The sequence below is a fragment of the Crocodylus siamensis genome, chromosome 8, assembly GCF_052110815.1.
Source record: "Crocodylus siamensis isolate JL-2025a chromosome 8, ASM5211081v1, whole genome shotgun sequence".
NCBI lineage: Eukaryota > Metazoa > Chordata > Crocodylia > Crocodylidae > Crocodylus > Crocodylus siamensis.
Window position 1 is genome coordinate 58,308,399 of NC_143402.1, and position 27,201 is coordinate 58,335,599.

The 27,201-nt window shown below is 52.2% G+C and overlaps 1 protein-coding gene across 1 annotated transcript in view; it reads left to right on the plus strand.

Annotated features, from left to right (window-relative positions):
* LOC149858797 (LIM homeobox transcription factor 1-alpha-like) overlaps window positions 1-27,201 on the plus strand; it is a 32,605-nt gene that overhangs the window by 223 nt on the left and 5,181 nt on the right. The window contains exon 2 of the mRNA XM_090061583.1: window positions 7,321-7,507. Coding sequence (XP_089917709.1) covers window positions 7,321-7,507 — 187 coding nt within the window. The remainder of the gene's footprint in view (window positions 1-7,320; window positions 7,508-27,201) is intronic.

Sequence of the window (27,201 nt, forward strand, 5' to 3'; positions counted from 1 at the left end):
TCCAGCCAGCTCCAACAGCTGCCCCTAAGCAAGGGAAACCCAGAGCTTTGGCTCTGGCCCTTCCAGGAGCAGGGCCAGGGACCAGGCACCCCATGCAGGGCTCCTTCACACACTGTACAGCTCACCCCAAACCCTCCTTGGTCAGGATCTCATCTGCTATCTGCATTTCCACTGTTTATTGTGTCTGCACTGCGGGCCCTGCTTGGACCTTGCAGGTGCCAACAGACAAGGCCTTGCTGTCCCTGCCTGTCCCTGGTCTCCTCTGCTGCTCACCCCCATTGATTTTCCCTCCATGACACTGTCTGATGGGAGGACAGTTATGCCCAACCCTGTCCTTGCACAGAGCAAAGGCTCTTTCCCCCAGGAGCTGAGAGTCTAAATCACACTTAGTTTTTTCTGCTCTTGGTTTGGTGGCAAAGGTGTGAATTTTGATCCCACCCTGGGGCATGCAGATGTTTGTGGCCTGGTCCCGGGTGTGTGGAAACCTACCGTCTTATGGGCAGTATCTGCCAGTTCAGGGGGGACTTTTGCATTTAGGGCTCTGGCTAGAGAAGCTGGAGTCTTGGGCAAGTCCCTGCCAAGCCGGTTGCTTTCCTCTCCTTAGATGGTAGTTTCAGGATGGGGACTGTCTCACCCAGCCCAGTCAGGTTCTGATCTGTCCCGGGTCTCTAGGCCTCTTCTCATGCAAGTAATGACAGCTGGGTGATGCCCTATTCTTCGTGGTGCATTTCACTGTTGTATGTTGTGGAGTAGTTAGGGGCTTTGTCTGTGCACACCAGCCCCAGGTGTGGGTGCAGGTCGAGGTGTAGACTTCCCAGCAGGACTAAGGTACTAATCCAGTAAGATACTGACCAAAACTGATCCTGGAAGGATATGCTTGAAAACAGGCAGCCCTTCCAATGGGAGCTGCTCAATTAGCTGGCTGGAAATTGGCTTCTTTCCAATGAGTCTCCCACTCTGGGGACTAGAACAGGATTTTTAACCTTTCCTGTGTAAGTGTGCTTCAGAGGGCTGTATCCTCACCCTCAGGGCACCCTCAGTCTCCTCCCCTCGCAGTCTTTAAGACCCTGCAGGGTCTCAAAGGGCAGAGGCTTCTTCGTGTCCCCTTGCAAGTCGAGCCCTCTCTGAGGCTGCTCCATTTCTAAGAGAGGCTGGGTGTTGTAGGGGCAACTGGTGTTCCCAACACGCCTTGCATCCTGCATCGAGTAATGGGATTGTTACCCTTGTGTCCTGCTTAAGTGACTGCTGGGCTCTTGGCCTTGTGCCCAACAAAGCTCCAGGTGTGAATTACTACTGGGTAATAACTCATGCCCTGGGCTCTTGGTCTGCTCACACGGCCAGTGTCAGCGAAGCACAATATAGGTTGGCAACGGGCAGGATTCTGTTGCATTCCACAAGCCGTAATCCTTGGCAACCAGCTCACTTGGTTACTTAATATAACCTAAAGTGTGTTTTTTAGCAGGGAGGGGCAAGCCGCACGGAGTGTGGAGTTCTGTGAATCTCTCAGGCTCGCCGACCACATTCAAGTTCACAGACCTTTGGCTTTCTGTTTTCTTTCTTTTTTCTCCCTGTTGTTTAAATCTGTCCCATTTTCAAAAGGGCTAATTCAGTTTTAAAGCATCTCCCACCAGAATCCACATTTCTTGAGTTGAAGAGAAGCTTGTGCTTTGTGAGAGAGATTAGGTGCCCTCCACTCTACCACAGAAAGTCCTGTCGCCCCTGCAGGGCTGTTCAGCAAGTGGGCTGAGCATGGCACTGGCTGTAAATCATGCCCTGGAAAAGTGACTGGAGAGAGGAGTGGATTGGGACTAAATGGTGATTTCTGTGGGAAGTGTGTATCTGCGGCAGAAAATGGTGGTGATGAGTTTTATAAATCAAAAATATTGTATTAGCAGTGTTTGAATTTTTGTTGGAAAGTAGAAATTCTCTGTAGAAACAATGGCATCAATTTTTAGTTGGTTCTAGATGAGGACTGTGGGTGCATGTGAAGAAAAAAACTGTCTGGGAGATCTGACTTTTATTTAGGTCCTTTCCTTTTTTGTGTCTGTGACAAGGTATTTAGTAGAATTCCCAGTCACACCATGAGCACTTCTGCTATGACCTCAAGCTTGTGACCACTCAGCTGTCAACCTTGTGCCTTAGCACCTGCACCACCCCAGTCCCTTTTTATTTAGGTGCCATGGAGGGACCAAGCTCCTGAAAATGCAGATGCCAGATTCTCAATCACAGCTGAATTTAGCCATTAGTGTTTCTCCCTGCTCCATCACTCTTCCCACCTCCACCCCTGGGCAGGACAGCAGATCTTAGGGGCACTTCCTGGTTTTCAAGTTAACCCCACTTGGGTTAGCCAATTTTGGGCTGGACAGGGCTATGGTATCAGCAGCTAAAGAACTGTGCTAATTGTAGGGTGGCCATGCATGAATTCAGGGTTTCTGTGTGGAGTGGGACTCAGTTTAGCTATAACATTCAAATTTAACTCAGCAGTGTAAGAAAACCCCAGCCAGCCTCCATGTTTCCATAGTGTTCATCAGTTCATCATGAAGCAAAACAAAATTCTTCCCAGCCTAGTCCCAGTCCCAGTCCTGTGAGACACACCAACAACCTGGTGTACTGCCCTCCACAAAATGCAAAGGAATCTCTCCCCTGCTTGACCCTTGCTGCTGTTTGCGTGCGTAAGCAAATGCTGCAGCTGCAGCTGAGAGCTTCCACTTCAGACAGAGGCCCTTCTTGTTTCCTGTGTCTACACCTGACCCTGATCCAGACCATTTTATCTCCAATTCTTATCATTATCAGTTCCTGTCATTATCTGCACCTGCCTTTTGCTTCTTTTTGAATGTTTAGGACATAAGCAGGTGCTTACTTTTAGACACCTGCTTAAATCCATCTTTGCTCAGCCAATGACACTTCAACCTGAGCCTAGAGCAGTGGTTCTCAACCTTTTTAGACTCAAGACCCCCGTTTTTAGGCTCAAGGTCCCCTCCATGACTTGTGAATTGAGTGGCACCCCATTTCAAAAACGGATTTATTTCTTCCAGTACTTACCTCCTTGCAGAGGGGGCAGGAGAAGTCTGAATCTGCCCTTATCTACTTATCTCCTCACATTTCCTGTGGCAGCACCCCAGTGTCCCCTGGCTGAGAATCACTGGTCTAGATTAGGCTTGAGTGCTTTTAAGTGCACACCTTGCTGGGGTTATTTGACCCCAGCAGTCTTTTCTGCCCAGAGCAGGGGGGCTGGACCTGATGATCTCACAAGGTTCCTTCCACCCCTAAACTTCTGTGAATTTGTTTTCTGAACTGGGTCTTTAAAGCTGCCCTGTCCCCGCCGTACAGCGTCACAGTGCTTTGCAGCAGCTCTGGTACTGTCATGCTGCTGCTGGGACCCTTACCACTTGCATGCCTGACAGTAGCTGAATCCAGCAGGGCAGAAGAAATGCTGATAGCCAGACAGAGAGCCCCATGGCTGAACTCCATTTGCTTTTCTTCTAAATGTGCAAACTTCCCTGTTTTCTGAACTGTGTTGGGTGTTTTAGTAAGAGAAAAGGTGCACTGAGTCAGGCAAAGGAAGAAGGAACACAGGGTGGGAGGGTTCGAATTGAAGGTTAACATCTTTGATCATCCAGAAAATGAGCCCATCTGAAACCTCTGCCCCTAAAATTCTGCCCTCTGCTAGGGTTTGGTCATTCAGCCTGGACTCCTTGGAGAGATTCTGATCTGCTGCAGTGGAGCTGCCAGGGTTCTTGTGGGAGTGCTAGCAGCAGCAGGGATAGGGGCCATTATTAACTAATTATTGGCTTGTGGCAGCACCTGCTGGGTGCTAGGAATATTCCCTGGCTGAAAGAGCTTGAGATTGCAGGTCTGGACTATGTGGTGCTCAGGGGTCATTTGGCTCGTGGCTTAGGAGCCCAGGACTCAGAGGGTGAGGGATTGTGACAGTGCATAACAGCAGATGTTAAATGCAAAAAACAAGTTCTCCTCTTGCCCTGTTAAAGCTGTTAATTAGACAACTTCTTACTGGCTTTACAATGCACGTGAATGATCCCTGTAGGGAATCGACATCATCTGCATAGCAGTAGGGCCTACGGACCCCGCACGAGGTACACAAGCCTTGTTTCTACACAGGTCTTGTTCTCTCATAATCTCCTCAGCAGTAAGGTTGGGTGCAGCGGAATGTTCTGTTTTATCTGGGTTTTAAATGTATGTATGATGTGTGTATTGCTGTGCCAGAAGACAGGGTCTGAAGAAAGCACTTTGCCCTATTCCCAGACGGAAAGGGGGAATGAACTCAACCAGCGTGTGGTACTTCAGCCCTGTTATGCCTGTGTCCGCATGGGAGCTTGTATCCGTCCAATTACCTGGCTAAAACACTACGCCCCTTACCCATGTCTTGCAGTGTCATAAAAACTGTGTGTGGTCCTGCTCTCCCTGAGAGGTATTCCCTGCCCAGAGGAGCCTGCAGTCCAAGTAAACAAAACCAAAAAAGGATGGGAGGGAAAGAGCCTGCCATGTGTTACATGCTGGGTTATAGCCAAGCTGGAGTACAAGTCCCCCAGGTCCCCATCCAGGGATATACCAGACTGGGCACACTGCCTCCTGTGTCTTTTACAAGATGTTCCCCCAGGGTGCCTGAAGGGATGGGGCCACTTCTGAGAGAAGTGGGGGAAATGATCTCAGTTCCTTCTCTCCAACTGGTGCCACCCTCTGACTTCCAAACTGCAGCATTTGGTGAAGCAGCGTCTTGGGGAGCTGAATGCTGCTGAGGGCTTGGCTCAGGTCTGGCTGCAATTTGCTGCCGGCAGAGATGCTGAGTAGCCATCCTGGCACTCCTGCTCAGGACTGCATCAAGCAGACAGCACGTCTGCAACATCAGCTGGTAGAGCTGGCTCAGATCCTGGCCAGGCTCAGCCCCATGTTGACTGTTGGCTACACAACAGTTTGTGGGGAGTCGCTTTGGTCTCGCAAGTGCTGACAAGAGTAACAAGCCCTGAAGGACAAAATTTATTTTACTTCTGTAATGCATTTCTCCTGCTTTGTGGAATAATAACAATGCACTTACAGGCTAGTAACGTGCCAGTAGCTTAAAGAGATTCCCAGGTTCTGCCTCTACTCCTGTGGCTTGCTGCAGGTTCGCACTCCTTCCAGGTGGTTTTTTTTTGTGCTTTATCACTAAGGGTAGGGAAGAAAGATGCTTAGTAAGATTCCTCCATTTAGGTCCCCTATCCTTACAGTTTGCCTGTTGCCCATTCTGCCAGCCCTGTATCTCCCACCTTTTAGTCCTGCTTACCAAGATTCGCTGTACCAGCCTCTCAACCCCAGCCTGCAGCTTCATCTGCTATTTCAGCCAAGTGTGTACATGTATGTGCATGTATTCATGCATGTGTACACACAGTCTGCTGTGTGGCCTGTGTGGTTGAAATGCAGCATGCGCTTACACACAGCCTCTTCCTGGCTGTTTTGGTGTTAGAAGACAGAGGCAGGATATGGGGTAGGGAAAGTGGCTGCAGGAAAGACGGCAATGGGAAGTGAAGGAGTTGAGGGGATGAAGCAGTGAAGGGAAGAGGGAAACGCACAGGGATAGGAAAACCATAAAGATGAAATCAGGGGAGAGAACATGGAGGTGGTGGGGGAAGCAAGGAGGAACATGCCAAGGAAAGCACAGCTCCAGCTATCCCAGGCAGGAAGCACTACTTCCTGTGCCCAGGAATGGCAGGATCACTGGGGATGTCCTGAGCTGCTGGGCTTGGATTACAGACTGGCAGTGGAAGAGCCCCAGAGGCCACGTGGAGTCCGCCAGTTTGCACAGACTTCCCTGTGGTGGGATCTCCATCTCTCCCTTGGAGCCCTCTGTCAAATGAAACTGTTCCCTGCGCCTGCCATCCTTCACTTTCCTCTGAAGCTGGGTGGGAGGAGAGGTGCACACACATCTGCCCAGCTTCTTCTGTGCTGGCAGTTTTGTGGCTTTGACTGCCTGGCAGGGAGACAGCTTCTGTTAGCAGAGGTCTCCCATGCTGTAGTAAAGAATCCTGCTTAAGCAGCGAGATACAGCAGGAAGTAATTGCCTAACAGGCAGAGGCAATATTATTCCCAAGTTAAAGCTGTGATGTAGCAGAGATGGAGCTAGGACACACCATGTAAAGGCTCTCCTGGCACCAGCATTACAGTAATTACGGTTTATTTCTATTACTGCAACACTGGAGGACTCCACTGCACAAACAAATAATGCGGAAGCAGGCCCTGCCCCGGAGACCGCTCCATCTAGGATGCAGTGCATCAATCTAGACCGCACAGAGCCTAGTTTCTGTTGTCCACATTCCTGCTTCTTATGCTTTTCTCTACACAGCGAGTGCAGAGATGCGAGTGTGGAGTGCTGCCACATCCAGACACTAACACTACATGAGGTGCAGGGAGCTGGGCCCCCACATTCTCCTGTCTCGCACATCAGCAGCAGCAGCCTGGGCAGGGCCTGTCTTTAGTAACCTGCTGCAGATAATCAAGCTGTGAGGTTCGTGGAGTGTGAGGAGCCCACAAGGGCTGATCAGGGCCTGTGAGTGCTTTCTAGCTGAGGGGGGATTGTGGCCTTTCTTTGTGGAATGTGCCTGTCCCCATTCTGCTGGGGCACCCCCTTTTCACACAGCCCTAAGAATTGTGTGGGGTAAAACTTGCACCTGGGCCCGAGGCCAAGGTGAGTGTTTCCAGCACCCTGCATAGCTCTGTGTGACAGGCAGGGAGCCGGCACATGCTAGGCTGAGGCATCCTGGCTCAACCTGAAGCCCAGATCCAAGGCCCCAGATAATGCAGTTATTGCCCCCATGCACTTCTCTCCCCTGGACTCGTCCCTGGGAAGCCTTTGAAGGGTAGCCACAGATTGACATGGCGATAACATCCAGGGGAAAAAAAGAATCCTGAGTCTGACTGGTTTGTCACTGAGTGCCCCTAGCAGAGAGGAATGTGTGCCAGGAAGAGGCAGGTGGACAGCGGGCACGTGGAGCTGTGGCGGGTCCCTGCGTCTGAGTCACCAGGGGGGTGCACTCCCCTGTAGATCCCTGCAGTGGTGGGGGCGCTTTCAGGAGACACTGCTTGTATCTGTGGGACAAATGTGTTCGTGTATTTTTTAGGCTCTAAGAACATGTCTCTGCCTCACATGTACAGTCCTTATCACTAGTAAGTCAGACACGTGCTAGTAAGTCAGACATGTGGCATCTCTTGAGGTCTGTCTTTACTTTAGCCCAGAGGGGCCTCAACCTCAGTCCTCAGGACAGACCTCCTTGCTTACAAAGGGAACCTTCTTGTAGCTCACCAGTGTTTTTCCTCCTCCCTGCCCAGGGTCGGACTCCAAAATGCGGGAGGTTTGTGCCGGCTGTGACACACCCATCTCCGACCGCTTCCTCCTGCGAGTCAACGAGCGCTCGTGGCATGAGGGCTGTGTGAAGTGCACAGCCTGTCTGCAGCCACTTTCAGGGACCTGCTACTGTCGCAACCGGCAGCTGTACTGCAAGCATGACTACGAGAAGTAAGTGGCTTCGATTCGTGTCTCCTTGTCCTCCTCCTGATGCTGAGTTTTAGCTGCTGCATTCTCAAATGCAGAGTTAGGAAGGCAGCAAAAGAGAGAAGGGAGGTGTGGGAGGGATTCCTGGAGTTGTGCATTGTGAAAGGTGACCAGCAGCAGTGTCACAGGGAATGCCAAACCAGGAGACCAATTTGTATGTATTGCAGTAACCTGAGACGCAGTCCTGCCCCAGTCAGACAGGGGAGAAGGGGAACAAAGGCAGGACAGAGGCAGAGCTGGGAGAAGAGCCCAGGTGTCCCAGCTCCTTCCTTTCTGCCTCTTCTTTTTATTCTTGGCTGTCCTGGGGGCAGTGAATGTGTTTACCCTATGGCAGCCAAAGGTAGAATTTGGCCCACTGCAACTGTGCTGCAGGCCCAGAACTGAGTTGCATGGGAAAATTGGGAGGAAAGCAGATAGGTAGCAGAGAACATCCTGCAAGGTACTCCACCTTGGGGGAAAAAAACCCACACCACACTTATAGGCTCGGCAGTGCTACGCTTGTTAGTACCATGGCCGAAAGGGACTTGGGGGGTCATGACTGACCACAAGATGAATATGAGCCACCAATGCAATGTCACAGATGGTAAAGTGAGCAGAACTCTGGCTTGGATCCATAGATGCTTCTCAAGCAAATCCCAGGATGTCATTCTCCCCTTGTACTTGGCCTTGGTGAGGCCACAGCTGGAGTACTGCATCCAATTCTGGGCTCCACAACTTAAAAAGGATGTGGAGAAGCTTGAGAGAGTGCAGAGGAAAGCCATGTGCATGATCAGAGAGCAGGAGAACAGGCCTTATGATGAGAGGCTGAGAGCCATGGGACTCTTCAGCCTGGAAAAGCACAGGCTCAGGTGTGATTTGGTGGCTGCCTATAAGTATATCAGGGGTGTACATCAGGATCTGGGGGAACGACTGTTCACCAGAGCACCCCAAGGGGTTACAAGTTCAAATGGTCACAAACTCCTCCAAGAACATTTCAGGCTGGACATAAGGAAGAACTTCTTTACTGTCCAAGGCCCCAAGGCCTGGAACAGACTACTCTGGACTCCTTTAAGAGACATTTGGACATTTATCTTGCTAGGATCCTTTGACCCCCAGCTGACTTCCTGCCCCTGCGGCAGGGGGCTGGACTCGGTGATCTTCTGAGGTCCCTTCCAGCCCTAATGCCTTTGAAATCTATGAATCCTTCATGGTCAGAATGGGTGTGCCTTGCACTGGAGTGAATAACAGCACTTGATTTGGCTGATTGGGCTTGGAACACAAAACATTTCTTTAAAAAAAAAAAAGAATAACAGCACTGGTCCCAGAGCCATGGAGACCCAGGTCCTGCTAGTCCGACCAAAGGCAGCTGTTCAGGGGGAGCTGGAATGTCCTGAAGCTCTGTTCCAAGGAGCCAAGAGGGGCAGAGATGCAAGCTTCCTCGCTGTCTGTCTGCAGAAGACATGCACAGAGGTGCATGAGCTGAAGCTCTCCTCTTTGAATGCAAGGGAGCTGTGAGCCTATTGGAGTTGGAGCCCAGTCCCCTGCTCTGTGATGCGAAGTGCCCCAAATCTGTTGGCTTCTGGGTAGGCTGCAAAATCTGTCTGTTTGCTCAGGTTTTTGGCGAGGGCAGTGGTGAAAGCCGGAGGGTGAGGGCACTGGGCTCCATTTGCGCTTTGCTTGGCTGGTGCTGGTTATTATGCTCTCTCCCTGTGGGGGATAAGGGCAGCTGGATTGTTGCTTACGGACTGTATTTTGAATGTCTGGAGAGAGCTCCAGGCATGGAGGGCAGGGCTGCTCTGCCTCTGGTTATTCTATTTTTCTAATTGTATAGATTAAAATAGGTGTTAGAGTACAAACCAGCCTGGGTCCAGCTGGCTGGGTGGTGTGTGAAGCTGGAAGCAGAGAGGGCATAGCTGCAAAATGAAAGTGTGGTTGTTGTCAGGCCCCTGAAGAGAAGCCTCTCCAGAGCTAAAATGTGGCAGGTTCTCTGGACTGCATACAGGTAGCTAGCAATGCTTCCTCCTGGCTGTCAGCAGGTTCTGCCTCATTGCTATGTGTGCAGCCCCAAGTAGCCAGTTCTGCACTGACATCCCCAGAAAAGTTTGGGCTGAAGGTAGCTATTTTTAAGCGGAGTGGATAGTTTTTGTACCTTGAGCTGAAGCATAGAACAATAATGGGAAAGATTCACACCTGGGCCCAGCTAGAAACATCTACCTTTCTGCAGGACTCTTCAGGGGTTGGCATCAATGGAAACGCAGCTCAAAACTGGCTCAGACTGGGTCTCAGGGGAACGTTGTTTATCCCAAATGCTGCAGATGTTGACGGTGTCTGGCAAAAATACTGTCCTGTGTTTGTATAGTACCTCACACAGTGGGCTCCTGGTCCAGGGCTCCTAGTCCTAAGCCCTGTAGCAATAGAAATGAGTAAGACCTGAATAGCAAAACTTTTATTTCTTGTCTTAAAACAGCAAGTCAATAACAGCCCATTGCTAAGTGCCTTGTTATTAACAGGATTTCATTAATAAGCCACCCAAGGCTTCTGCATGATTTTCCAGCAGGAATAGGCAGCTCTGTGATGTGAACACAGGGCTGGGAGTCAGGGGTCCTCTTCCTTAACCTGCCACTGACTCATTGTGCAACCTTGGGCATGTCCCAGGGTGGTCTTGGCATCTTGCCTTGGTCCCATTCTCATAGACTGGGTTCCTTTGCAGAAGAGGCAGCAGGAGGTGAAGCAGTCCCCTGCTCTGTGCCAGGGAGGCCACTAATGCCCCTTGTAGCTCTGTGCTAGGTTTCCAGCTCCTGACTGCAGGCTGGACACGTGTTCCAGACTACCAGCAGTTTCAGCATATGTAAAGCTTGTGTCCCGTAAGGGCTTTGCTGCCAGGCAGGCTGAAATGCTGGAAGGGATGTGGAAACAAGGCAGCGTGTACTTAAACGATGGTTCTGCCAGAGCCCACCTCTGGCTTTGACAGCCTCTGGAGGGAAAGCAGCTTTGAGGAACTGGTGCCCAGTCTAGGCCATTCCTTCTGCCCCTCCTGCATTTCCTCCAACACGCTGGGAACAGGGATAAGCTGTAGCAGCCACAGGAGGACAGGGGCTGCTCATCCTGAACAGGACAGTGAATGATTAATCAGAGCTGCAGCTTTCCACCTCCCCTGGCTGATCTAGTGGCAGGGCTCCATGGAGCAGGTCGGGGTAGCCCAGCAGGAGGTTATCTCCAGCACGGAGCACTTCGATCATGTCTAGTCTGTAACAACTGCAGCTGGAGCTCCGCAAGAAGGGCTGGCTCTGTCCTCCCTTGCTGTTCTGGGGGCTGTGATTCAAAGGCTATGTGGTTTCCCTGTTCCCAAGTACAGGGGCTAAAATAACGATGGTGACCCTTGATCAAACCTTGGTAATGAGGACCATTGCCAGAAAGCTGTCTAACCCTCCCACTATGCTTATCCGCAGCCATGTTATCAAAACTTGCTGTCTGTGCTGAACCCTCTGCTCCCCTGGAGTCAGCTTGGAGTTCCCATCTCAGCCTGGGGCTTGGGACATCACTAGCCACCCCAGTAGCCAGTGGTGACACCGGTGCGTGGCTGCCCCCTCCTGATTGACTCAGCCAGAGGAGCTGGCAGATGGAGAATGAAGGGGAGCTGGGAGCCAGGACTCCTGGGTTCCACTTCCAAGTCTGACTTGTTTCACTGTGGGATTGTGCAAGCAGCTTCCCCTCTCTCTGCTGCTCTGTTTCCCTGCCTGTGCTACAGGGTTGAAAACAACCACCTCCCTGCCATGTAAGCAGAAAGTTTAGTGTTCAGGGGTCACTGATCCAGGGCTTCTGGGAAGATTGGCAGCCTCACTGTGAAAGGCAAGAGGGACAGCTTGCGCCTAGACCCCTGATGACTGGATTGACTGGGAAGAGCCAAGCCGAGATGGCGCCCAGTGAGGCTGTGGGAAGGAGATGCTGTGCGTGGCAAGCTTCCTGGAGCTTGGCAGCCTTCTCTAAAGATCTTTCTTAACTATCCAATCTTATCTCCTCGGCGCTTCAGAAGAAAGAATGGGGCCTCCTCCCTGCCGGTGATGCAGGCACTTGGCAGCAAATTGGGATGTAATAAAAATACCAGGGCTTGCCCACTTCCCCAGGCAGGCAAGCGGTCATGAGGGGAATGAGCAGGAAGCTCCAGCAGCTGGATGCTCCTTGGTACAGAGACCTGGCCACAGCTGCTCCCACTTGTGATGGCCATTCTCCATCACTACCATTACCTCCTGCTGTTCTTCCCTGGCCCACTGTGTCTACAAGCTTGATGGTCCCTTCAGGCTGATCTCTGCCCCAAAGGCCCTGCAGTCTACCACCCTACTCCTGCAGTCAGGTTCAGAGAGGAGCTGAAGTAGTGCCTAGGCCTTATTTTGGCCCTTTGCCCTGAGAAGAGATTCACCCTCATGCCAGGAGGCTCAGATATGGCTGTATAGGTGCCTCAGTACAGGAGCTGAATTCAGAAAAATACAAACACTCCCCATTCTGCTGAAGTCTGGAGGTACTGCTGGTTCTCAGCATGTCTGAAACCACACTCCATGGGCTCTGCTTGGGTGAAGGCAGATGGCACTTGCTTAGACCACGATAGCTGGTTGTGTTAACTCAGGGCTCGTGTGCATGTCAGCTGCAGCTGTACCAAGTGAGCTGCATGGTGGTACTTTAGGATAATGGTGTTTATCTTAGACGGTACTAGAGGAGACAGTGATGGAGGTAAAAATTGAGTCTCTAGTTAGGGCCAGCCAGCAAGAAGTTAAGTTAAAAGTGCCTGGGATGTTTTAAACCACATGGCATTTGGCAAGCAGCCATTTTCAGCCTTTTGGCAGAGCTGGAGTTAGGCACCTCCATCATGGGCAGGGTTGGGATTTCCAAGAGCATTGGGGCCCCAGACTCCTGTTGCCCCTTTGAAAGTCCCAGCCCTGAATCATTGATTGGGCATGGGGAAAAGAACCCTCTGAAGTTCTGAAAGTCATAGTCCCATTTTCAAAGTGCTTCAGGTACTAGAGCCAGTGCTCCTATAGGCCTTCATCACTGCTGAACATTCGACTACATGAGCACTTTACTGCCCTTAGGCACTTCCAGAAGTTTCCCTTTGCACCCTTGGATGACTGCTGGGGTTTTTGGAAGGACCCAGTTCTCAGCCCCTTCATTTGCAGAAGACATCCCCTTAAAGCTGATTGTTGGCACAAGATTAATCCCATGCCATAAACCCTGCCACTGACCCAATCCAGCAGAACCCGTGGCTGTAGCGCACTGACCTGGAGGGGAGACCTGCCTGGCACGTATCCCTCTTCCTGCGAACTGCGCAATAAGAGGAAAATGCTTCAGTGCAGAGATAAGCCAGCAGCTGCAGCTGAGCGTGGGGGAAGGAATGGGCTGTTGATCTGGAGATGAAATGTTAAGCACGAAGATGGATGTTGCTCTCCGGTCCCTATCATATAAAACCGCTGTCTGAAGGCTTTTGTGCAACCCTCTCTTCCCCTCTCACTTGGGGCCCAGCCAGCGATCCCAGTGCCTCACTCGGGCACCTGCCCTGTAAATCCTGCTCTCTGCGGCTCCCCTAAGCGCTATCAAACGGCAACAGCTCGGGGGGGAAGGAAAATACTCCCAGGCGATGATAAAGTGGCTGCAGCGGCCCCGGCCTGGGCGCCTTGTTTACTTTGAAGTTTGTTGTATGGAATGACAGGCAATGCGGGGGCTGCTGGGGAGCTGTCAGCAGGGATCTGAACCGAGGCCGCGTGCTGGCAAGCGTCCCCCTCTCCTCCACGCTCCCTCACGGCCCATGTGGAGATGATTTGCTTGTCCTCTGCAGAGATACAGGGTGAACTCGACTCGAACCTGGCCCACCAGGCGCTCCATCGCCGAGCTGGTGGCACGTGATCAGCACAGCTGAGCACGAAGAAACTGGCGCTCTGAGGTGCCTTCTGGTCCCCAGTGTTGGCGTGGGCCTCCACACCCATTTGTGGTTCCTCTGATGTCAACTGAGAGGGCAGAGGTGGGGGGGCAGCTTGGCCTGAGCCCCCTCTTGGCTGCCAAATTGGTCCTCTGCATTTTCGCAGTGCTGCTCCGCTTTGCGTGCCCACCTGGTGCAGTGGCAGGGTTCTTTCCTAACACTGGTTGCCAGGCTTAAGCTGGTCTGTGCCTTCACCTTATAGGCCCCACTTCATCAGTCACTGCAAGTTGCTTCCCAAGGAGAGTTTGCAGCTTGAGACAGAGGGAGCCAAGCTCCTTTGTCTGCCCTATGTTGTGGGTTCACCAGGTCCTGCGTCATCTGCCTATCCTTGGGGAGCTCTTCCACTGCCCAGCCCTCTCCAGCACTCACAGCTGCTCCTCTCTTAGGGATGTTGCGAGCCTCCCCGCATGGTGGCATCCGCTCCAGACCTGGCTGTGGGAACAGAGTGGCTCATCCTATGCTAGCATGGCCACAGGACAGCAGTTCTGCACTATCCCTCCTCCATCTTTGCACCTTCCAGATGTGATTGCTCTGGTGTGCTGCAGCCACCTTTCAAAAATGAAACCCTTGTGGACCCCTTGCCCCCATCATCCATTCAGTTCAAGCAGTTCTATAGCTTGTGAGTGGGAGCTGATGGCTGCCACACCCATGCCCACATCTGCCTTCTCATCCAAGTGCTGCCAGGCCTCCAGGGCCAATCCAGCCGAGTCAACTCCATGATTTGCCCCTACTGCCCTTGCTGTCACCTCACTGCAGCTCCCCAATCATGGCAGCTTCTCAAGCAATAAGCCTTTGCAGCCTGTTTTGGCCTCTCAAATTTGTCCTTCCTGCATCCCTGATCTCCTCCATCACCTCTGAACCACTGCAGGGACATTCCTTGCAACAGAAGCTACCTCTGCCATCACCCCTGCCCCAGCATGCCACAATGTTGACGGCAATGTTCAGGTCCTCCAGATAGAGACAAGGCCTGTGACTGCCCATGATGGAAGCATGTTGTCCTGGGGGGTTGTAGGGGCCTGTTCCTTCTTCCTCTGCATCATCCTTGGAACCAGGGCAAAGCATCAGCAGAACATTGTCTAGTTGGTGTGCTGGCATCTTGGCCCAGCCCCCCTGCACCTCCCCAGGCACCACGGTGCTGGCTGTGAAAGGAACCCAGCAGGTGGATGCCCACAAGTCAAGATGGAGGTGAGTCTGTCAGGCTGTGGCACCTGTGTCGACATTGCTCTCCTGGTTGGATCAGTGATTTTTCAACCTGTGCTGGGCACCACAAAGCCATGCCAGGAGGTGCATCTCTCTCACCACTGGGTTCTGGCTGTGCTGGGCAGGAAGGTCCCTGCTATGCCCCCCCGCCCCCCTTTCCCCAGGGCTGTGGAGTAATGAGAAGTGACGATGCTGCGAGGAGCCAGCAAACAAATGAGATAATGAGCCACTCGACAAGGCAGTGATGAATGGAGCCCTGTCCCCAGCTCCCTGAGTCCCTGCGGCACTCACAGCAGCACGGCAGGAGCCAGGTGAAGGCGCAGCTTGGTGGGCCCCGGCCAGCCACATCTGAGCAGCGGCAGGTCTGGACTGAGAGTGAGGGGGCAACGGCCACTGTCAGCGGAAACAACAGCAGTTCACATGTGCTCAGGCCTTTCCCCGGGGCTTGAGGAAAAGGTCCAAATACTGACATCTTCTTGTGCCCCCTTCTCCCCAGCACAACCTGAGAGAGCAGCTGACTTAGCTTCCCCCTTCAGTGGGTGCAGCACAGTGAGGGCTCCTGCAGCAAAACAGAGGACTAGAACCAGGAGTCGTGACTCCCGGCCCCCACTCGGCCTTCCGGACGCCTCTTTCTCCCCTCAGAGCCAGGGGTAGAAAATGGGCCCTAACTCATGGCCCAGAGACGGCCCCATGGGCTCACAGTTGGGGGTTCCTGGTTTGAATCAGTCTTTGTCTTCACTGTTAATTAGAACCAATGTTGTCCTAGCTCGAAGGGGGGGGCCACAGCAACAGGTGAGCATTGTCCCATTCAGGACTCTGTCTGCCGTTGAGAGCTCATCCCAGCCAGATTCTTTCCCTGTCCCGAGCACTTCGCATTGCCTGGCGAGGTGGGAAGACGGGCCCTGTCTCCTGCCGAGAGTGAAGTGTGCACTGTGATTAATGACGTTAATTACGCGGAGCTATTCCTGCCCCGGCTCACACTGTTCCCTCCACTGGTTGTTCACAGAGCTCAGGAAATTAAACACTAACTTCATAATTGCTACAAAATGAAAGAAATATGCAGATGCGCCTTGAGCGTGATTAAGAAATCCACCGCCACGCGCCGGCCGTCCCCGTTGCAGCTGGATTGTTTTTCTGATGGGGGTATGTGCAGGGAGGGGGCACTTCCATCATGGCACATTATCTCCCCAGTTTAATTAAGTATAATTTACTTTGATTGATCTCTCCTCCTTTGGGGCTTGTTTTCTCCTCCCTGGTTTGTGTCCCTTTGGTCTGAGACTCTTGGACCATTGTTGTCTGGTGCTGTCGTGCTCGTCAGCACTTTGCTGAAAGCCCCAGTTCCTGGAGTCCTGGGAATATGGGGCAAGTTCTGCTCTCTCTTTTCCTAGTCAGTGTCTAGATCTCCTGCTTTCAGCATAAGGGTTGGAAACGTGACCCCTAATGGCTGAGAAACACTCCAGTAAACTAACCAGACTTTGTGCTGGGCTTTGCATGGGGGCATTTCACTGTGTTCAAAGGCCTCGCCCTATCCTCCATCTTTCTCTCATGCCTTGCAAGCTGTTTGCTGACCCTGTGTTCATCTGAGTGATGGCAGACTCTGTTTCGCTCTGGACCTGGGCGTGGACATGGGCTGTCAGACCAGACACGGGGCAAAATATAGAGCTGGATCCTCTCTGCCACTGACCTCCCAGGTCACCTTGGAGGAAACACCTTCCCTACCTGCCTCTCATCCCTTGGGACAGGGAGCACTGGGGGCAGATTCTGCCCCTTGCCCTGTGTGCTCAGAGAGCACCAGAGTTGTGCCCTCAGGTGGGGATGCTGTGGGTACAGTGGCACATTTATACACTAGGCATCATGCTGCAGCCTCAGCCTGTCCCCAGAGGAAGATAGCATATGGAACCATCTTCCTGCCCACCATTCGGGGCATGGGTGTGGGGAAGAGTTACCTTGGCCCCGGGCCCTGCGGAGGCTGCACCTGGAGCTGGGCATCAGTGCCGCGCACTGGCTGCATGTTCTGTCTCTTGTCACTCACGTGGCCACCAGAGGGCACCAGTGAGGGCAAAGGTGCCCAGGAAACAAGTTCTGAGCTGCCTTGTGCCAAGGTCAGTATCCCCCAGCTGGGGGGACCCACCGAGCATGAGCCCCAGAGCACTGAGAACCATCTGAGGCCTGCACAAGGGGAAGGGAGAGAAAGCGGCTGCAGGTGGAGAAGGGGGGCAGGACACGGAAACTCAGCACATCAAGGGAGATGTGCTGCCAGGTGTGGGTTACAGCATTGTCATTTGCAAACCAACTGTTATTAAAAGACCCTCAGACTGTTGCTCTTGCACCTTGTGGGGGTCTTGCATCAGGTGCATTGCTGAGCAATGCTGCAGGAGCTCTAAAGAGACAGGGAGGCGCAGACCTAGTTTTTAAAGCCCAGCTCCTTCCCCATGGCATGTGGCAGGGACTGATGGGGCCAGTCAGGCTTCCCCTGAGTCCTGTGCACTGCAGGGGCTAGGGAAGGCTGATCCTGCAGGGGAATCCTCAGGCTTCATTTGGGAGTTGGCCCATGGGTGCTGCAAGACCAGGAGGAAAGTGAAAATGGGGCATTGAAGACCTAAGGAAGGACCAAATGCTCTGTGCCATCCGCTGGCTGGTCTCAGGGGCCTGTCCTGCCCTGAGGCTCTGGAAATTAGTCTCTTGTTTCTTTCCATCCGCTTCCCAGCACTGCTGCCCCCAGAGGGTGTGAAGTCCTGGCATGGTCTCTCTGTTGCAGCCTCACTGCCTGGGTATCATTCGGGGGGGACATTAATACTCCGAAGTCAAGCAGCTGGTGTTGGTTTGTGACTCCTATAATCCCCAAGGCACCATTGCAGCCAGATGACAGAGTAACGCCACAAGGTCTGAAATAAGCACTCTGTGCCAACACAAGAAAAGCCTCCTCAGGCAGTGAGACCTCTGATTTAGCAGCATCCTCTTGTTCTGCTCCAGTGCTTGAGGCCTACATCTGGGAGCCAGGAGCTACCAAAATATGAATTTCACTACAGTGCTTCACAGTGCCAGGGACTGCACAACAGGCCCCAAGGAAGGGGCAGTGGCTACCTTAAAGATGGCACCATCTAATCGGGCAACATCATCATTGTCCCATCACAGAGATCATACACCACATCCTAGCAGCTGATGCCCACTGAGAACAACTGCAAACATCTGGGTTTGCCTTGTGGTTCCTCCGCCTTTCAAGGGCAGGATTTCCGGTCCTTCCCTTGCCACCAGGAGTGCCAGGTGGGGAATATCTGCAAACACGGTTGCACGACAACCCGAATTCTGAGCAGCAGCTCTAAGGAAAATGTTGCAAGAGCTGAAGACACTGGATGGGTTTCTCTGCAGCTTCCTTCCCACCTGCAGTCCTGGTGGATGGTTAAAGGAGCAGGGCAGCAGCTCCTTCTGAGGTGCTAAGCACCTCTGGACATGAAGCCCCTGATCTTTCCCTTCCCTCTTTGTTTGCCCAGCTCCTTAGTTCTCTGTGTGTGCATGGACTGGTGGCTGCCATCTGGGCAAATACACCAGCCACCAAGCCAGCGGCCCCCTAAGCTAGAAGACACAGATTGCTCTAGCTGCAGCCAGCATTTCCCAGCCAGGGCTCATGTCCTTTGCAGCTGGCACTGAGAGGGACCTGCGATGCACACACATGCCAGAAGTATCTAGGGTCTGCTCCCTGCAGCTCCCATCTCCCTTCCTGGTGTCAGTGGCTCTTTTCCTGGCCTCACCATCCCCTTGGCCTCTGCGCCCTGCATGTTGCATGTTGCCAACAGCAGGACATGGCCCCCTCCTCCCGAGCGAGGCCCAGATTGAATTGTAAACCAGACCCATGCACCACTCCTCCCTCCCCCCCACATATCACAGTCCTGCTGAAACATAGTTAAAATTTCCCCTAACTAGCATGATGGCAGTCTTGTGGTTGTTGGGTGATTGTATAGTATTTGTGCTATCAACTGGAGTGATGTCCTAGCCTGCCAAGCTCACTCCAGGTCATGCATCGGTTCCAAGACAGGGATGATGTTAAGTCAGAGCAAACCCTATATGTGCAGATGCTCTTAACTCACTTCAGACCCAGCTTATGTTGGTTTCCTTTTTTTTGAATCGGGACCCATGGGGCTAGTGTGTGTGTGTGTGTGTTTCCATGGGTCTGTGGTCTGTTCTGGGAGGAAGTGACTGTTTCCCAGGGGTTTGACCTGGTTCATTCGCTGTAATTTTCCTCCTCCTCCCCCACATGCTTTTTCTAACCCACTCATCCCATTCTCCCTCTGCCATACTCCTTCCCTCTCAACCTATATATGGAAATGGTCATCCCCATTATAATTAAGCCTGTCTCTAAAGCAGTTGAGTTAAATGTGTGGCAGCAAGAAAGTCATTTTCAGAGTGGCCGCTACTGGCTAGATGGAGTTCAGCTAATGGCACCTGCTCTGGAAGCCATGTAAGAGCATCCACAGCTGTGCAAGGAGGTTTAGAAACTGGTTGAGTTAGGTTTGCACACATTTTTAGTGCAGATGCTTCCTCTCGGTAGTTTCCAGTGAAAAACCTCTTCTATCTAACAGGGTTCCTGTTACCACAGCTTGGTGTTCATAGTCTTTTCCATCCCTTGCTGCATAGTGGGGAAGCAGTATTATTCTTATTGTACAGAAGGAACTGGGCACAGGGAGGCTAGGTGTCTTGCTCAAGGCCACATGGAAAGTCTGTGGCAGAGCGAAGAGCTGACCTTCTTTCTTAACACCAGGGTCATCCTTCTCTCAAGCCTGTGAGGTTGCCTGGCACAGCCAGGTATAGGGCCCCAGCACTAGCAAGAGCAGTTAGTGCCATTTCACTAGGAGAGAGGGTTTGTTGCAACTGCATGGTGGTAACAGGGCAGCAGCTGCCTTTGGGCAGGATGCAATGAATGTCAGCCTTGTAGAGAGCCTGGGTGGGGTCCCAGCCCCAGAGCCTTCCCTGTCAGGAGTGGGGAGACATGATAACTGTGAGCTACTGACTCTTCCTTCTCAGCTCCTCAAAGCACCTTCCTGCGCTTCCCTGTTTAAAAAGGAGAGAGTGAGAGCACCCAGAGTTTAATTTAAATCACGTCTCCCCAGCTTGTTCTTTTCTCAATCAATATTGCTTTTTGCATCATATCTAATCTCTTTTTTTTCTCCAAAGTAAAATTTAATTAAATAATTCTAATGAATGTTTAATGATGTTCTTTTGTCATTATTAAATCTGTAATAAAAAAGAGTCTGCAGCCCCTCTGCCTGCCTCCCCCTCCCGTTCCCCCTCAACATCCCCACTTTCTGCCTTTCCCTCTCTTGCGCACATACTGTCCTGCTATCTCCCTCCCCACCCCCAGCTCTGACAAGGCTGGCATTCAGACCTGCAAACAGGAAATGAGAAAAGGAGAAACAGGATATTGAGTTTGGATACTATCTGGATCGGTAATATCACCCCTAGCTACTTGGGAAGGAACCCTTCCCCATGCCGAGAATACTAATATAGCCCACTGAGGCTTTGCACTGACGTCCAATAAGGCAGCACAAAATCAATATGAATTGATAACTCCAACTTGAAATTCACATACCCGGAGCAAGCTTCTTGGTTGGTTTGTGCTTTGCCAGCTGGAAAGCAAGTGTGCTGGGGGCACGAGGGGGGAACAGCTGGAGATTCCCTTCCACGAGGCACCACTTCTCAAGAGATGGGAGAAGGGAACAGCATCAGGAATCCAGCAGTGCCTGCAACATGACTCAAATTGAGCACCCAGGATCATGGGGCGAACTTCATCTGTTGTTTCTAGAGGCAAATGGCACTTCCCAGTGAGCTCTTTCACAGCTGGGGATGGAGAGCTGTTTGGTTGGTCAAAACGAATGTTTTCCACCAAAGTGTTTCAGTTTCAACCACTTTTTTTGTTTTGGTTTTGTTTGGTTTTTTGGCTTTACTATAATGTCAAGCCCAAAAGCATGAAACAAAATCATATGTTATCTCCATTTAAAATGTTGACATTTTCAGTCATGGTCATTTCCACTTGGAAAATGTTTGGAAAGTTTCTGTTTGTTTCCTGATCATTCCTGATATTTCAGCCTTTCCTACTGGGCACAGCAAGTGCTTTCAGCCTGCTGGGATTTCCTGCAAAAGGATGAGTTTGTTTTTCAAACAGGTCCTCTGAGTGTTAGGCTAAGACCCAGAGATTCACATGCCCATATCATACCCTCCACCCACCTCTTGCAACACTGCAGAGCTTGTGGAAAGTGCCATTAAGTACCTTATACTAGAGTGAAGAAGGACTGTGTCAGGCAGGGCAGTGAGGAATCCAGTCTCAGGAGGATGTGTGAGCACTCTGTGCTTGTGAGGTAGTTGGGTCTCAGTGTGTAGGTATCCCCATCTTGAAGCCCCCACTACATCTAGCTGTTGCTGGGTGCTGAGCTTGTCAGAAAGCCAGGCCCTCTTGTCCCTTCTCTGCTGCTTTAATTCAAGTTCACTGACTTGAGTCTGCCCAGGGAGCTAGTCTGGGATACCTGATTCATTCCCCTTGTGACTGCTCCTATTCTGGAATAAGAGTGTATTGCTTGGAGTTTCTGATTCCCACCCAGCTTTAGCCCCCTCCACCCACCTCAGTCCAAGTTCTCTTCCCCTGTGCAGGCAAGCTGTGGTCTCACTCCCCTGCGATGAATTCATTCAGGGGAGTGAGACCCTGAAGGGGCTAGCATAATTATATTGAGCCCTTGTTCTTCCTGAACCTGGGCTGGCACTGTGGCTGCTGTAGCTCAGAGACATATATAGCCAGTCCCGTCACCACTGCCATAGTAAGTAGGCAAGTTGGTATTACCACCTTTGCTGTACAGAGGAGAAAACGGAGTCACAGAGGGGGTTGTGGCTGCAGGGAGCTTGGTGTTAGCATGTGACTGTACTAACTCCACGCATGTAGCATCACTCAGAGTGTTCGCTGGGTCTGGAGCTCCAGTGCTCTGCCCTCATGATATTGTGCCCTTCCATGCAAAGTTCTGCCTGTGGCAGCATCCACTTATTTTGCATGGGGAAGTAACTGTTCCAGGTGCAGGGCAGGAGGGAGCCAGGTCCCTGGCTAGCCTGGGCTTGTGTGGCTCCTGCATCAAGGACTCCATGATGCATAGGGCAAGACTCCCTGCCCTGAGCAGATTCCAGCACAGGTCAGAGCTGCCTGGGAATGGATCCCACCATACCGCAGTGAGTGCTGTGGTGGTCGCGTCCACTGCAGAGGACAGGAAGAGGACAGGCCAGCTTTCCAGCATCGTTAGCTTTGGATTCAGTTGGACAGTGGAACAAATCACTGGACTTGTAGGTGTGTCCCTTGTAGCTCAGGTAAGACCAGTAGGATGTGGAGAGGCAGGTGGATGGACAGAAAGGCAGCTCTGCTCTGCCCAAGTGGGGGTTTATATGGAAGGGACTGTTTGCAGCCAGAGAGAAGATGGGTGATTTAAAAACAAACGTAAGCATTTCAGCAGCTCCCTGCTGCAGAGCCCAGCACCCCGTTTGTCTGAGATGCCAGTTGGAAAGGAGATGGTGCTGGGCCCAGTTTGTCCCAGGCTGTTCCCCGCAGCCCTGCTACTGAGGCCTGACCTCACTGGGAATCTGTAGGTGACCAGGAGCCTGAGATCCCAGGTTCATCACTGTCCCTGGCTAATGGCACCATGACCACCATGTCCTGGCAGCAGACACTGCCCTCCAGTCCAGGTAGCTCACCTGCACCTCATCACTGGGGGCCTCTCTGTCTGTAACACTCCAGTAAACGAATGGGGTTCGGAAACAGTTCTCTCACTGAGCCTCTTTTTCCACCTCTGGTTTGCACAGAGAAGACTGGGCATGGAGTGGGGGCCCTGCCAACCCTCCTCTGCCAAAGGCAGCCCCCACCCTGCCACCTGCCAGGAACACTCCCCGCAGTGCAGCCCCTTGCTGGTGACACCCAGAGAAAACACATTTTTTTGTTAGCATTCAGCAGCGATATGACAGGAGCCCTATGAATTCTGGGAGATTTTAATAAAGAAGACAGGCCTGTGAAATTTAATAAAAGAGTTCATCAGATTATATGGTGATGGCTCCTTGCCACAGAACTGGCAGTAATATCCTCACAGTGGGGGGTTTAACCCCTTGAGGGACAGAGCGGCAGCACTGTATTAAATCTTTCAGTAGCATTTCACTCGTGGCACTTCAATATTTATGAATCTCGGCGGCTTCGGGAACCTCGCCGGGTGTTTTGTTTGTTGTTCGTTTTTTTATTTAAGCGCTGGTCCCCATCCCCGACGTTAATGGCTTGAGTCCCAGGTGCTAAGAGCAAGGTTATAACAATTATCCTCTTCTGAACCAGCCTGGAGGATGGGGCAGGGTCCAGCCACTCAGAGCTGTGCTGGTGAGTTGCAGGCCTGGTGCTGCCATGCTTGAGCGCCCTCAAACAAAGCAGTGCTCATGGGTGGTTGAGGGGACTAAGCAAACATCTTCCCTGTCTGCCATCTCAGCCCTGAAGTTCATTGTGTCCCTCTCCTGCCTATAGTGAAAATGTGTGACATCTGCTTTAAAGATCTGAAGTGCCAGGAGCGACAGTCAATCCCACTAGCTGGAGAAGTGCTGCATTGTTGTTAGCTTCTCCCAGGACTCATCATGGAGGTTTCTGTTCTGTGCTAGTCACATTCTTATGCTCCTTCCACCACCGTCTCACCCAGGGCTGTCCAGCAGGGCATGAAGTGACATAACAAACAGCGGCTGCATGAAGTTATCTCCTTCCCGCCGCTCCCCGGGGGCAGGTTCTGCCCAGCATAGGGTGGGACTGTTGGGGGAAGTTTTGGTTTTTGAGGACTCTTTTTTTTCCAAGTGTGCACCCACCTCAATATTTATGCAAATTGAAGAAGCGTCTGGACATGGGAGGCAGTGATGTCCATGCCAGGCTTTGGTTTCCAGGGGGAGTGTGTTTCATGGTCCCCGGTCAGCCCACAAGAAGGGTCTGTCTCTGCTTCTGTTTCAGAAGAGTTTTTGATCAGGGTCTTTGTCTTAGAGATGCTCTGGGCCTGGTAGGTGACAAAATACTGCACATCAGTGATGATAAGGGCTGAAACCTTGAGCTTGGCTCTAAGGTGGAAAGTGGGCTTGAATGGCAGAGGAAGGTGCAATGGGATGCAAAAGCCAGTCTCTGTGGGTCAGCCGCCTTGGCTCTACACCACCAGTGCCAAGGCCTAGGGCCTGGCTGAGAGCGCCAGTTCCCCAGACACAAAGCAGGGAAGCCCGCTGCTGCTGGGTCTTTTCTGAGCAAGGCTGTAAAGCATCTTCTGTCAGAAAGCAGCTGCTTTCAGAGGCCTTTGTGGGCTTGAAGTGGAATGTGCTGGAGCCTAGCAGTTGCTACCAAGTGCTCTGCATGAGTTTATGGCACTACATGGGTCTGGAAACCCACGAGCATGAGCTCTGTTGTGTATTGTCACCATCTAGACAGCAGGTCTTAGCAGGCTTCATGCTCCACTTCCCTTTCTCGCAGAAGTGGCATCCAGCATCCTCATGGTGCAGAGGGCTCCTCACCCTGCAGTTCCCTCTTAGGTCTGACACCTTCTGCCGAAGATGGGAGTAACCTGATGGGCACACAGCAGCTCTCACCTGAGCTCCCCCATCCTGCCTGCTGCCTCTGCACCTAAGCCAAGCTCCATCCCAGGAGCTCACCAGTGTTCACAGCTTCAAGCATTAGTCACCCCCAAGGAAAAACTTCACCTTTCAGAGCAGATGAACAGGCAGGTCAGGTCTCTGGGGACTGGCTGGGCAAGCAGAAGGAGCTTCCCCGTGGCCTGGGAGCAAGGACCCGAGCCTGCCTGGCAACAGCATGAGATAATTTGCTCAGCCAGGATCTTCTGCAGGTAGCAATGGCTCTGGGATCGCCAGGAGGAGGGGCCTGCTGCTCCAAAATGCCATCACTGAGAGAGTGGCAGCATTGTTAGCTGTGGCTGGTTGTCTGAGTGTTCCCAGCCATAGACAGTAGGCAAGTGCCCCTTCCCAGAGGCATTCACCAGGAAGTCCAGTGAATGCTTTGGAAGGAACAGGAGGGAGGTAACAACTCGTCTCCCCAAACTCTCATTGCTCCAGCCTCCGTGTTGCTGGCACCACTTGGAAACCAAGCAGAGGGGAATTTCGCCCTTAACCCCTCTCCCCCACCTCATATTGGTGAAGGGGGAATCTGCTATTGTGGCAGGAGTGAAATCAACTCCCAGGGATGAAAGGGTGCATTGTGTTTCCCCTCTGTATCCCACCCCTGCCCCCAGCTCCTTGCCCTGGCCTGAAATCTGGAAAGAGGCTTTACAAGTTCCACTTCAATATTTCAGACAGCGAGGATGGATTTCGCAGCTCAGCGCTAGGTAAACAGACCTCGCTTAAGCCTGGACTGCTTCATTTTGACTAAACCCTAACTAAATAAGCCAACTTCATGAAGCACCGGCCTCCCAGCTTTCAAGGGTGCCTTGCTCCTTGCTTCATTAACACCTTTTAATCCTGTCAGGACAATCTCATATGCTCCAAATTACCCTTAGGCCTGGGTCAGGATTTTCCGTGCCAGCACAACTAGTCAGAGAAGTCCTCTAGAACTTGCCGCTCAGCGCACGGGGCTGCTGGGAGGGGCAGTGCCTGGGCCCTCTGTCTGCCTGCAGTCTTCTGCAGTGCACTCTGCACAGTGAGCAGAGCCCCGGGTGCCAATGCGGCCAGCTCTGCAGGGTTGAACGGCTTTGTTGGCAGCCATGGTATTACCAGCTCAAGTCTGCTGGCGGCCGAAAGCCGGTGAAACCACAGCAAGCAGACGGAGCAGAAGACAAACCCATTCGTGTATTGGCCGGGGGGGTCTGAGCCACATCACATGTGGGTCATCTTCATGGGAAGCTGCCTGCTGCCTGAGCCCAAAGGTGCATTTGAACCTCCATTCTAATGCTCCTGTCCCCCTGCCTGGGAAGCCGCGGGGCCAGGAAGTGTATGTTGCTGTCCAGGGATCCTCGTGGGGCCAGCGTCAGTCATAGCAGGCAGCTCTGACCATCTGACACTGTTCTGTACCCTAGGACACAAAAAACCTGGTTGTGAAACCAGCAGGCATCATGATCAGCCTTGTTTACTGTCTGTCTCAGCAGTGAAGGGGCCGTGCAGTCTAACCTCGGTGTGGTGATCCTAGGAGAGGGGCGCGTGTGTTGGTAGAGGGGGTGCGAGGGTTTGGAAACCCTTCATGATGCTTCTGTCTTTGGCACAGGGAGCTCCCAGGTGCCAGGGTGGCTATCCCAGCACCTTTGCTGGTGCTAAGCAGCTAAGATCACCTCCAGCGCTGAACCTGGAACCCAGTTTGTGTCACCGTCTCCCCTCATGCAGTTTCCATGAGCCGATGTTTCCAGACATCGTGTCACCGTGCTCCCTTCGCAGCCTCCCATCTCCCCTTGCAACCCACTGGCGGCAATGGAGATGTATTCTGTTTCTATGGCAACCCAAACAATATTACCTTGACTTAAACGGATTCGGGCGATATTAAAACCAGCCTCTTTAGGAATTCCTGGTGTTGCCGGGGCTGAGAATTTTAATTTTGTGTAATGCGAGCTGACACCGTGTTTATGAGCTGCTTGCTGAATGTTTTCTTCAATTAGTACAAAGCAGCACGGATTTGTTTTCGGGGCTTAGCTGGGAGACAGAGGGTGCGGGGCTTGTGGTGCCAAGGCGTTATTGAGTTAGGTCGCAGCATCCTTCTCTGGGCAGCATCCGAGAAGCCCTTCCAGGAGCAATCCAGGCAAGATCGCTGGCTTATGACAGGGTGCTTTAACAACACTTGCCAACCTCCTTGTCCAGAGCAGGAGGATAAACGGGCTAGTTGGCCTGTGGACAAGCAGGCCTCTTTTGCCAGCTCGGACGTGCCTCAGGCACTGTCTCCAGATCTTCTATCGAGTGCTGTGACTCATAGGCCCAGGAGGGAGAGGTGTCCCATTCATGCCAGCTACAGTCTTGCTTCTTGCTCTGACCCAGCCAGGATAGCCCAGGACACTACCAGGCCAGTGCCTTGGCCAGAGATGCCCACCTTCCTGATACTTCTGCTTCCAGTTTTATGCCTCTGTTCTGTAGCCCAAAGCCACAGGCTGGGCCCGGTGAGAAGTTCCCAGGTTTGAGGACACAGGTGGCTGCAGCCACTGCTTCCAGGAGCAGGAACCAGCTGAGACCTGCCGTCAACTTGAACTGGTCAAAGCATCTTCATTCTGGGTAGATCACGACTTAAGTGCATCACGGGGAAAAATTAACCTAGCCTATCATCTGGTGGTTGATTCTCTGTGGCCAGGACGGTCCAAACATGCGGATTGGAAGCCAGGAGTGCAGACACCTGCAGGGACATGTGCTCTGGCTTCCTGTACTTGCTATGATTCACTCTAACCACTCTGTAGTAAATGAAAGCTCCACCAGGTCCAGTGCCTGGCACTGGAATGAGAGAGGTGTGAGTGGGAAGTCAGTCATTAGCTGGGAATTAGCCATTAGTCTTTGAATTCTCCACTGTGTG